The sequence below is a fragment of the Mastigoproctus giganteus genome, chromosome 3 (assembly GCF_048544385.1).
Source record: "Mastigoproctus giganteus isolate SK-2022 chromosome 3, ASM4854438v1, whole genome shotgun sequence".
In the NCBI taxonomy this organism is placed as follows: domain Eukaryota; kingdom Metazoa; phylum Arthropoda; class Arachnida; order Uropygi; family Thelyphonidae; genus Mastigoproctus; species Mastigoproctus giganteus.
In genome coordinates, this window is record NC_143577.1 from 24,921,117 (window position 1) to 24,933,654 (window position 12,538).

Here is a 12,538-nt window from a genome sequence, read left to right on the forward strand (position 1 = left end):
CGTTTATGTGGTTTTTCCACTCCCTGGCTGAATTAATCAGCTTCAGGTGGGGATAGTGAGATCCCTCCCCCCAGACTCTTGGATTTTTGCCCAGATAAAAACAGGCAAATCAACTAGAAAACACACAGTTTATGAATATAATACACATGGGTAGATGAGATAGTTTAAATGCCCCTAATTTGACGGTTTTTGGCAGAAAAGACCACATTTTGCTGAATTTAAACATAGTTACTTTTCTGTGAGCAACAATCATCTATACCAGTGTTTTTTGCAATGAATGGTATTATAGATAATATAAAAACTATTTAATAAAAAAAAAATTAAAATTATTTTTTCTCTTTGCTCTGAAAGGAATCTTTTTCTTGGAGTTTAATGTGGTGTACTAATTTCTCTTTTTGTTTCTTCTTCTTAGGATTTATTCCGTTATTACAACGGTTCTCCTAAACCTAACATCAAAAAGCCATTCCTTTATTCTTTTTTTCCATTTTCTTCTATCTTCCCACTCTCCGTCCGCCTGTTCATGGCTGCTCTCACACCTTCTATCCACGTCCTTCTTGGTCTTCCTCTCTTTTTTATTCTCCATGGCTTCTTTGGGCAATCTGTCATTCTACATTCTCTTCACATGGCCAAACTACTCCAATCTTTTCTCCTCTATTTTATTAATGATGGGTTTTTGGACATTCATTATATTCCTTATCACATCATTTCTAACTTTTTCAGTCCTAGACTTTCTTACTGATCTTCGCCAAAAATCCATCTCAACAGCCAGTAGTTTATTTTTTTTTGTCTTTCAGTTAAGATCCAAATCTCACATCCATATAATAAATGGTTATATGACATCCATCCATATAATAAATGGTTAATGGTTATAAATGGTCATATCCATATATATAAATGGCTCTTTTTGTTAATATAGAATATGTGCAGGTTGGTTAAGGGACAGTTTCAGTTAGAATGTTCTGTACTTACCACTTGATTATAAAATAATATATATTACTGAACATATTTAAATGCTCTTATTTTTTATTTTTGTGTAGCTATGGTGGTATGCTCAGTGCATATTTTCGTTTCAAATATCCAAATATTGTTAAAGGAGCCATTGCAGCAAGTGCACCCATATATATGACAGCAGGATTAATATCAGAATATTCTTTTTATGATGCAGTCACAAAGGTATATAATTCTTAAATTATACTTACCAAAATATATTTTTAAAAATATATTACATCTTCCCTATAAAATATTAATTAACGGAGTTCCATTTGAACCATACTAAAAATAAAATTTTGTGCAGTTAATATATTTATTCCTCTTTATATAAAATTGATTCAGCAAATAAAGAACACAAGTGTCATACTCTTAAGCGAAAGAATTTTATCATGAAGATTGGCAGTACTGTTAATCGTATGATCTGAGACCTGTCTATTGAGATGTAAAATTGTTCTTGATGGCAGTTGGACAACATATAATTTACTCATAGAGTAAATCCATGTGTCAAAGTCAAAAAATCAGATTATACCCATAGTATGATCTCATTTTTTTAGCTTCAAACATGTTTCACCCATAAAGATCTATAGTTATGTGATACCAATATGGTATTGCTTGCATGGATTTAAGAAATGTGTAAAAGTGGATTCAAAAGTTTAAAGAAGGTTGGAAAAGTATCAGTGATGAACAATGTCCAGGCATTCTCCAATCCATAGCTTCAAGGTCATGTTGAACAAATATTTCTTGCCTTCGTAGTGTACTGGAAAGTTCACAAGCCATTTACAAAATACCCACTTCTTAATCCATGTAAAAAAAACAAATTTATATTTTGGTAACAATAAAATTTTATTCTCATTTTTATTTATGTTTATGCTTTTCACCCTTTGGCTTGTGGTTTACATCAACAATGAAGATATATGTTGCTATTTTCTTACAATCCTGGCTGTTGACACCTGACCAGTTTTGTAAGCTGTGTGGCAACAATCTTATTTTGTCAAGTTTGTAATTATTATCTCTTATTATACATATATATATATATTTTTTTTTTTGCTACCTTCTATTACTGTGTAGCTCCCTTTTTTTTTTTTTTTTTACACTACTGCACTAGATTACTTCCTCTTTTTTCCATTTTTCTGCCTTCTTGTTTCCACTTTCTTGTTATCCTATTCAACATATATATATTTATCTTTTCTACTTTTCTTTTCATAATTTTTTTACTTACGTATGTTTTTGTTATTTGTATATTTTATATATTTTTTATTTTTATTTAATATATTATATTTTATATCAATATATTTTTATTTTATCTTATTATATAATGCTGTATATTAGAACTTATTTGAATTTTATGAATTTTTTTTATTTAAACAAATTTAATGAAATAGTTTAAAAGGTTTTCTATGAATACTAAAATATTTATTGTATTCCATTTTATAGATGTATATATGTTTTATTTTTATCTGATTAGTTACTCTTATGTTATACAAATATTTATGATCATACACTTTCAATTGTATAATTGCCTTTTTAAGGATTATTGTGGCTCTGTTAGACAAAGTATTATTTATTTTATTTTTAAAAGTCAACTCTCTAGTTATCAAGTTAGTGAGAATTGTTTTGTACAGCAGACCTTTTCTTCTTTCGTTTGTTGAAAGAATAAAAACACTTCAAATATTTTGGACTTTTTTCCCCTCCTATAACACTCATTCCTTTCAACTCCACATAAAATAAAATTAAATTAACCATGGAATGGGCACAGCTACCCCTGTCACAGTGAGGAACATACTTCCCCCCCTACATTCTGCCTTTTTAAAATCTTTTATCAGCAGCAAATAATTCAAAACTGTTCACTTTTTAATGCTACCCTACATTTTCAATTTATTATGAACACACCTGTGAACAATCCATTTTTTATGTTGAAATTATATTTTTAAATTGATTTTTTAAAATAGCATCCTTGCAGCATGCACATCTGTTCTTGTTTGAATGTCTCCCTTCTTTTGGCATGGCAAAAAATTTGTTATGGGAAGGAGAACTCATTGCTAAAGCCCATGCTTCTAAGAATAGCAGAATAACAGCACTTGTGAAAACAAAACTAACATTTTCTTCTTTATTGGCTTTATACCAGCAGTTTTTCATTTTGTAGTGAAAATGAAATTACTACATTCTTAATTATTGACACTTGTATTTATGCAAGGCAGCATATGTCAACTGTTCAATCATTCCCCTAAGGCATGCAGTGATAGCAAACTGAGAGAATTGGATAGAAAAATCCTGCTAATTTTAAATTCATATTTTTAATGATTTCATATGTTAGGCTTAATAAAAACATGTTATTTTATTTGTACATGGCTAAACTTCTTCATTAACAAAACAATTAATAATTCAGATTGAAAGTAATCATAGTAATTGAGGAATACTAAAACTTAAATTGATGTTATCTTGGTAGATATTTTTTTATTTACATTTAATAGCCTCTGTAGGTCAGCAGCAGGGTTAATATTCTTAATTTAGTATGTGTAAATTTGTTGTGACCTTGCTTTAAACACCTATGCTTTTAAAATGTTGAATGCCAGATTGTTTCAGTCTGAAATGGTGATGTAGCTTAATCGTCTTTGATTTCGTGAATTTTGACTCAAAAGGAACTGAAGATAACCAAAATAATGAAACATTTTATTAAGAATGTTTTTAACCGTAGTTCTCCTTTGAACTATATAAAAATTAAAAAAAAAATAAATAAATTTTCTATTTATACTCTGGGATGACCACATGGTCAGAGGAGTTCACAAGATATAAAGAATACAAGAAACAGCACTGTATTTAGCAGTCACATGCTTGGACCCCGGTCACTCAAAGCATGTGTACATATGCACACTCATGCCTGACCACTCGGCTACGGCAGCCACAGAGATGAAAATTTGACTGTTTTGCATAGTAAGTAAATGTGTAGTATATAAATAAATATCATTGTAAAACCAGAGAAACTAGTATAAAACCTTTCCTTTCAAAAAATTTTAAGACCAAAAATTTTATATGCATAGGGAAAAAAAATCAGTAGTTTCACATACTAAGTATTATCATAACACTCACAATATTATTAATCAACCTGTGCCCACATAGCATATTTTTCTCAAACAATTTGAGAAAAACTAGTTGTCTCTTTTGCTGTAATACAATCTGAGAATAATCAGAAAAACTAAGAATAATCAGAGATTATGCTTAGTTTTATCCTTTTTCTCTATATTAATGTTGTTATTGTGAATTGCTTGTGTAATACCTATGTTATATGATACCTATGCTGTATTATATTACATTAACTTTATTACTTTAGGTTGTTCATAATACCTCTCTAAAGTGTGAAAAGCTTATAAGAAATGCTTTTTCTCAAATTGAAGAATGGGCTGCAGCAGGAATACCAGGTTAGTGAAGTAATTTTTCTAAAATAGATAAATTTTAAAATATTATTTTTGAAATATGATAAATTTTATAAAATTCAAGTAAATTTCATGATAATACTTAAAATTCATGATAAATAAGTACATTTGATCAAAATAAGCAACTCCTGGAAATATTCTTCAAATTTATATCCCTTATCCTTTGGTCAGAATGTGTTAAAGAGTAATGTGTAAGGTAGAGATGATTATTTAAAATTGGATAAAAATTATGTAAAGAAGGATTGTGTATTTTCATTAGTGTTTTCCAAAATATACATATAAATGAAATTCCATCATATATATATTTTATATAACTCTGTCAGTTTTGACACAGTTTCATGGCTTCATCAGTTTAGGTTAATCAATTGGAAAAATTGCAATAAATGGTATGTAGAACCTGCTAATTAGGATACTTAGAACATAAAATAAATTAAATGAGCACTTGGTGAGGTTGAATTTAAAAAAGTGGAGGAAGAAAGGGATCTGGAAGTTACAATATGGGCAGATATGGAATTCTCTGAGCAGTATAAACAGGTGGCTAGGAAAGCCCATGGTGTCCTATTGATGATTTATAGAATAATATTCTGTGGAGACGTATGTCATAATCCCACTGTATAAGGCAGTTTTAAGACTACATTTGGAATACTGTGTTCAAGTATGGAAACCTCATCCGAAAAAGATATTGAGCTTCTTGAAAGGGTCAAAGACAGGCAACTCGCATTGTGAGATCAGCAAAAGGGCCAATCTCATTATTTATACACTAAAAATGATGTTAGCATCTAAGGCAGAAACGTGGATAATGGTATTTGTCTCTAACTTGAACTTAAGCCCAAGTCTTCTGAGTACTTGGCACTCAGTCTTCAGTGAGAGCAGTATATACCATTTATCTCTTATTGATCTGCATTGAAATACCTCTACAGTCCTATAGTATTGTACTGCTGTTATTTATAAATAATTTTAAAAGAAGTGTATTTGTTCTCCTCGCCATTCTTGTTGCCCTTCTCTGTACCCATTCCAGCTTATCTATATCATTCCTACAGTTCCTCAGAGAGCAAAGAAAGTTATGTCTATATGGTAACTGCTAATAGAAAAGATGAACTAGCACCACAGTTGTCAAGAACCATATTTTGTGGCATGTCATGCTCATGTAATCAAATTACTGCATGACGTGCACATTAGTTCTTTAGGGCCACATCATCATGACTACAGCCCAGTCCCAGCCCTTGACCTGCTCTTAACTTCCATATGTTATGCATTTATTCTTTACCCTTGACCTGCTCTTAAATTTCATATGTTATGCATTTATTTTCTATTTTCCAGGTCTTCAAAAAATTTCAAAAAGCTTTAGACTTTGTACTTCTCTGAACAATGATCCTGATTATGATCACTTCTTAAGATGGATCAGAACCTCTTTTGCCAACATAGCTATGATGAATTATCCTTATCAAACATCCTTTGAAGGGACCTATCCTGCTTTTCCAGTTAAAGTAAGATTTACTGATTGTTTTTACCCCAAAGACTTGATAAGAGTTTTTACCCCAAAGACGTTGATAAGACATTAAAATGATGATTGAACTGTTTAAAATAATAATATTTCAATAATAATTGTTTTCATTTCAGAGTTCATTATTTCTGTTCTTGTTTTAGGTACAACATTTAATACAAGATGGGTGTAAAGTTACACTATCCAACCTACACAACCCTTTTTTTTTAGCTGTAGGAACCCTTCAGATGTATTATGCAATATACTTTTTATCATCAAATAATGTTCACAGCTCATCATGTCAGAGTCAAAACAAGATGTTCAAATGAAACCACCACCACCTTGCTGATTGAAAACAGTTATATGTTTGCAAAATTACATTATTAATAATTTAGATTAACATAGTAAGATATCTGCCTATTTTTTATTTTCTTCCTTTTTTTTTTTTTTTTTTTTTTTTTTGACCATTCATTTGGCTTGTATGTATTATATCCTGTTATTTACTTTTTTTATATATGTTTTTGTATTATAAATTTTCCTATATCTGTTGATACAGCATCCTTTTTTCTGCAAAAGTTAGTGCTAATTCAAATCACTAATAGAAGCACTGATATTTTTTTTTGCAATTCCATATGACTAAATAAATCAGACTAAATAAAAATTACCTTCACTTTTGATTGCATGACTTTACACATGCTTAATATTATTGGCCACACCAATGATACCTAACCTGCTTTAATCCAGCTCTCTTTTAATATAAAAAGACTCCTCTGACCTCTAAGCTGTAATGGCAGAAGTGTTTTGGGGGAAAGAGGCCTGCAGTGTGATAAAATGTGGGAAGGCCTCAAATCTCTTAGGTGCACATGTGTATGTAATGTTAAAACCTAAGAGTTTTGAGGGGACCCCCCACTACAAGATTCTTCAAATTTCCCAAGAGGGACAGCACTCTACTGAGAACCACTGGTCTAGACAATCTCTTTATTAATAATTAACTTACTTAATAATTTAACTTTATTAATGATTAATTTAATTAATAATCAAAAGGACTTTAGACCCTACCTCTTCAAAACTTTGGTTTATCTCCAGCAAACTGAACAAAAAATAAAAAGATCTACAGCACAGTGTAGTTATGCTTCACAACCTTACGTGCTTTGCTTAACCCACACCAAACTTAGTATATTTATTAGTAGTGTCAAATGATACAAGAAAACAAGCTTAGTTGGAAGATAATAAAGTACTCCAACCCATGTGGGTATAATTATATTTATTCTAGTTCTGAAATAAACATAATTATACCAACATAGGTTTGAGTGCTTTATTATCTTTAAACAACATAGTTTACCTGCACACCATGCCACTCAAGGAATAACTTAAAGGCAGCTTATACAACATCAGCAAATAAAACACCTTCCCACATTACCTGTACGTCCACTCCAATAGTTTGCTAGTTTTTCCTTGAATTTATTCAAACTACCCACTTCTACAACAGCAGCTGGAAGTTTGTTCCAACTATCAACTACCCACTGGGAATACCAAGCACTAAGCTTGATTAGTCCAGTCAAAACCATAAACACTTCAATCAGATCAACTTGCAGGCACTTAGTCTCCAAATGCTGCAATTTGTAGAACTGAAGCTTTTTTTGGTGAAAGCATCCTTTTGTTCCCCTTGCCATTCTTGTTGCCTTTCTCTGTACCCATTCCAGCAAATCTATATCATCCTAAAATGAGGCCTCCGAACCTGTACTCAGTACGCAATCTAACCATTTCCTTTTTCAATGTAATAATCACCTACTTATCCTTGCTAGCAAATCCTGTATGTCATTGACAAAACCCCATGAGCTATCCTGGCAGTTGGGGTAGTCTGATATAAACAAATCCCACGAACTGTTCTGTCTGGGGTAGTTGTGCAGTCAGATATGAAGTTCTCTGAGCAGTGTCTGCACTGCTCAAAGAACTTAATATCTGACTGCACAAACCCAGATTTTTTTTCATTTTCTACAACCCTGAGTAGTACCACACAGTTGGTATGTTAATGTTGTTGTTGTTATTCGGTTTTTAGGAACATTAGCAACTAAGGCCATATTGCTCCGGGGATATGCAGTGGTCATTCCTGACCTTTCCGCATCCTCTGTATTTGGTGGTCATGGGCTCGAACCCCGATCTAATCAAGAAGTGTGTGCTACATACTGCTGCTCCTGCCCACCTGGCTACGGAGGCACCAGTATGTTAATCTGGGATTATGCAGTACCTTGCATTTGGTAATGTTAAAACTTCACTTTCCATTCCTGCAAACTTAGATGTTAAGTTCAGTATGCCTTCATCAATATCATTAATAAATATAGAAAACAACAATGAACTCTAGGAAACTCCGCTAATCATTTAGCCCAAGAAGAGCAGTGCCCATTGATAACCACTGTCTTCTCCCACTCAGCCATCCCTTTATCCATAGTAGCAGCTTACTATTAATGGACACTGCTCCAATTTGTATAGTTGTCTTTTATGTGCAACAATATCAAAAGCTTTTCTGAAATCTAAGTATATTACAGGAATACCTTGCATGGCGCGGTTAATTCGTGCTAAAAAAATACCGCACTATACGAAACCGCGCTGATCAAGATATTATTAGTATGTATTTTAATGTAATGCATTCCGACAATTTGATTATATGGGTCGAGTTGCAAAAATATATAGGTGTTTGTTTACTATAAATTGATGCACATGAAATTCTTGCAAAAAAAAAAACTAAAATGATAAAAATGAAAAATAATAGTAAATACAGTACAAATGATTTTTATTGCAGTGTGTACATACCAAAAGAATATAAGTGAAATATGAACTATATTTTTATTTTGAAAAATAACTGATCAGCTTAGTTTGCACAGTTTTTTTCTTCTTTTTATCTGCATACATCTCTTCATAACATCGAATGTCATTTTGCAACGCCTGCCTTACTTTCATACTTCGTTCGATGTGTGGATCTAGAAGAACACTCGGCGCCATTACATTTCTTCTTTCCACTCATATTTGCGTATAAAGGTGTAACGTTTTTAAAAAATAATCTAAAAATACACAGCAAAAAATATTTGTGCAGCTTACACACAATCAATGACCTCACCGCTTGGAATCTAGAGTGTTTACTAAGCTATCAAAGCTAGCAGAGTCCGTATATAATGGGAGTTGTGACGACAGTCAGCATGGCCTTGAATCCATAACGCATTGGCCTACGTGCTGGCATAATACATACATACATACATATCAAATGTATTGGTGCGTAATGCAGTTAATTTTTTTTCAATTTATAAACCATGCTATAGCGAAACCCGTGCTGTTCGAAACCGTGCTATGCGAGGTATTCCGGTATATCAAAATTATTTTTTGCATCCAGTTCCATTGTTATTACATCATAGTAGCTAGTTAAATTGGTCAGAGGATCATCCCTTAACAAATCCAAGTTGTGAGTGCAGTATAAGTGCACTCCTGTCTAGATGGTCTTGCATTACTTCTTTAACCAGTGACTCCATTATTTTCTCCAGAATAGCAGTGAAGCTAATGGGTCTGTAATTACTCATGTCACCCCTTTGATCCTCCTTTGTGAACTGGGAATATATTTACACATCTGTAGTCCACAGTGACATCCCCTGAGTGGAATGATGTTCTCATAATTATGACTAAAGGTTTGCCTCCCTTAATATAATCTTACAATATGATTATTAATGAATGTTAATTATTACTACCAGTTCTAAACTGTTATATTCAATGGATGTACAGATCACTGTAGTACAAATTGTCCTTTTAGTCTGTCAGCTTTCCAGTCACTATTTTTCTTTCTTGCTGCCCTGTTTGCTGTTATATGTTTAGTCAGTGTAGACCTAGCCAAAGTAGATCCTCTTTCTTCTAATGCTTTCTGGATTTCATTAATCTCTCTCTCATCCTCTTGATCTGCCTCTGGGCCTATTACCATTCCTTTTTGCTTCAAATATGTTTAACTAACCATTCTTCTCCATGCTTTTAACATGCCCTTATATATCATCTTAAGTTTGCTTCATTTATCTTTTAAACTAATTCTCCAAGATTGTGTCCTCATTTGTAATATGAACTTGTCATTGCTTCTCTCTGTTAGTTCCATTTATTTTGTCTAAAACTGTTATTTTTGAATCTCCTAATTTACTGCTTTATTTCTTACTCAGGTTCCAACTTCATAAGTTAAAATACATTTAAAAACTGAACAGATAATTTTGTCCTTTGGCAGATTTCTCTTTTTCAGGGAGTGTAAGTGTAGGTAGCAGAGATCAATGGATTTCATTGATCTCTGCTACCTACACTCCCTGCTCTACTTATTGTTATTACTTTCATGCTTGATCTTCCATCATCATTAAAGACTGTTCTGTAGATAAACAAAATTACTAACTTTTTCCACTTTTTGGTTATTTTAGTCTACCTCTAAATTTTCTTTCTCTCCCAACTTTCAAAACTTAGTTTTGTATAACGAATTTTAATGCCATATTCTCTACAACATTATACTGGTTTTGGGGGGAAAGGGGGCTCATACTCCCCATTAAATCCCTGAATTATGCAAATCTGGCTCCTCAATATTTTGGCAGCCATGATCTCATGATAATATAATTGAGTCTTATAATATAATACTCTTCCAAAAAGATTTCATGGAATTTCATCAATTATGTATTTTTCTTTATCTCAGATTTTGTTTTGTGTTTGTAACTTAACTTTGGATACCAGTGTAGTTTATTTAGGCACCTCAGATCACAACTTGGTGATTGTCTCTTCTCCAATGGAGCCTTTATCTCGTGGCTATTCCCAACCTCGTATTGTTTGGCATTACAAGAATGCAAAATGGGATGACCTGCGAGATTTCTTTTCTTCTTTTCCTTGGTCGGATTACTGATTCAAAACTTCTGATGTCAACGTTTGCTCAGATCGTGTCAATGAAATTGACAATCCATTCTTGGAGGAATGGAATCCTTTATCCCACACTCCACTTTAAAATCTCGTCCTTTATCTAAACTTTGGTTTTCCAATAAATGTGCTAAGGCTGTTCAAGATAAGAACGTTGCATATCGTAATTGGCTTGTTTCTAATTCTTCAGTTTCATTTTCTGCCTGCACCAAAGCTCTCAACAATTGTAAAGCAGTTATCAATCAGTCCAAACTAGAGTTTGAACAGGCTAAGAGTAGAAAACTTGCTTTTTGCCTTAATGGTAGCCGAGCATTCCGGTCTCTTGCCAAAGCTATTGGCCGCAACTTTTGCCCATCTCTGCTCCCACCTCTGTCCAAACCAGACTGTTCTGTTGTCACTTCAGCCAAGGATAAAGCTGACTTGCTAGCATCCCATTTTTCTTCCAACTCATGTATTAATGATCTTGGTAAAATTCCTCCCACCATTCCCAACACACTCCATTCAGTGCCTCCTGTGGTCTTCCGTCAAAAGGATGTCAGAGGATTTTGAAGAATCTTGATGCTAAGAAAGCTCCAGGTCCCGATGGTAAATCTCCACTTGTTCTCAAAACTTGTGCTCCTGAAGTTACTTCTGTTCTTTGCTGCCTTTTTTCACTTTCTTATTCCAAAGGTGTTTTTCCTACTGCTTGGAAATTTGCTCATATCCAGCCAGTTCCTAAAAAAGGGTGACTAATCCCTCCCATCCAATTATTGCAATTACTTCTACTCTTTCTAAAGTAATGGAGAAATCAATTAACCTCCAACTCTTAAACTACCTAGAAACCTTCCATCTGATCTACAATCGCCAGTGTGGATTCAAATGGAAAAGTTCAGTGAAACACAAGCAGTTGCTCTTGACATCTCAAAGGCTTTCGATCGTGTTTGGCATAAAGATCTTCTAAACAAGCTTCTATCTTATGGTTTGCCAACTGTTTTTTATAATTGGTTATCCAGTTTTCTCTGTGATCGCTCACTGAGGGTGCGATCAGAGAGAAAACTTTCCATTTTCCATTCCACTTTCCATTTTGAGAAACCTTGCCCTGCTCAATCAGCTTCAACTTCTCGAACATCTGCTACCAATTCCTTAAATGCCGATCTCCAGGTAATTCTCCAGTGGGGCAAAGACAACTTAGTTGATTTCAATTCTTCTAAAACTCAGTCTTGCCTTATATCTCGCAAATCGGATTCTTCTGCTCCTATGCTTATCTTTGGTGACACTCCGATTTCTAGGAAAAATGATATATCTCTTTTGGGGATTATCGTGACTTCTAATCTCTCTTGGCACAAACACATTACAAATATTGCTTCCTCTGCATCTAAAAAACTTGGTTTTCTCTTTCGCTCTCGGCGTTACTTTTCTTCCAAACAGCTGTTCACTCTGTACAAATCGCAAATCCGCCCTACCATGGAATATTATTTCCATGTCTGGGGCGATGCCCCCAAAACCTCTCTCAGGCTTCTAGATTCCATTCAGAAGAGGGCAGTTAGGTTAATTAATGACTCCTCTCTAACAGAATCTCTCCACTCGCTATCTCATCGACATACTGTTTCTGTTGCATGCCTCTTCTACAGATATCTCCATGGGCACTGTTCTTCTGAATTGGCTTCTATAATTCCCGCTCTCTATTTCAAAACAGTCTGAACAAGTGCCACCACCAGCCAACATCCATTTACTGTCCAAC

General features: G+C 33.5%; 1 protein-coding gene across 1 annotated transcript in view; it reads left to right on the forward strand.

Annotated features, from left to right (window-relative positions):
* LOC150087809 (dipeptidyl peptidase 2-like) overlaps positions 1-12,538 on the forward strand; it is a 267,578-nt gene that overhangs the window by 238,491 nt on the left and 16,549 nt on the right. Inside the window, exons 4-6 of the mRNA XM_090370436.1 lie at positions 1,038-1,173; positions 4,319-4,406; positions 5,742-5,908. Of these exons, the coding sequence (XP_090226562.1) occupies positions 1,038-1,173; positions 4,319-4,406; positions 5,742-5,908 (391 nt within the window). The remainder of the gene's footprint in view (positions 1-1,037; positions 1,174-4,318; positions 4,407-5,741; positions 5,909-12,538) is intronic.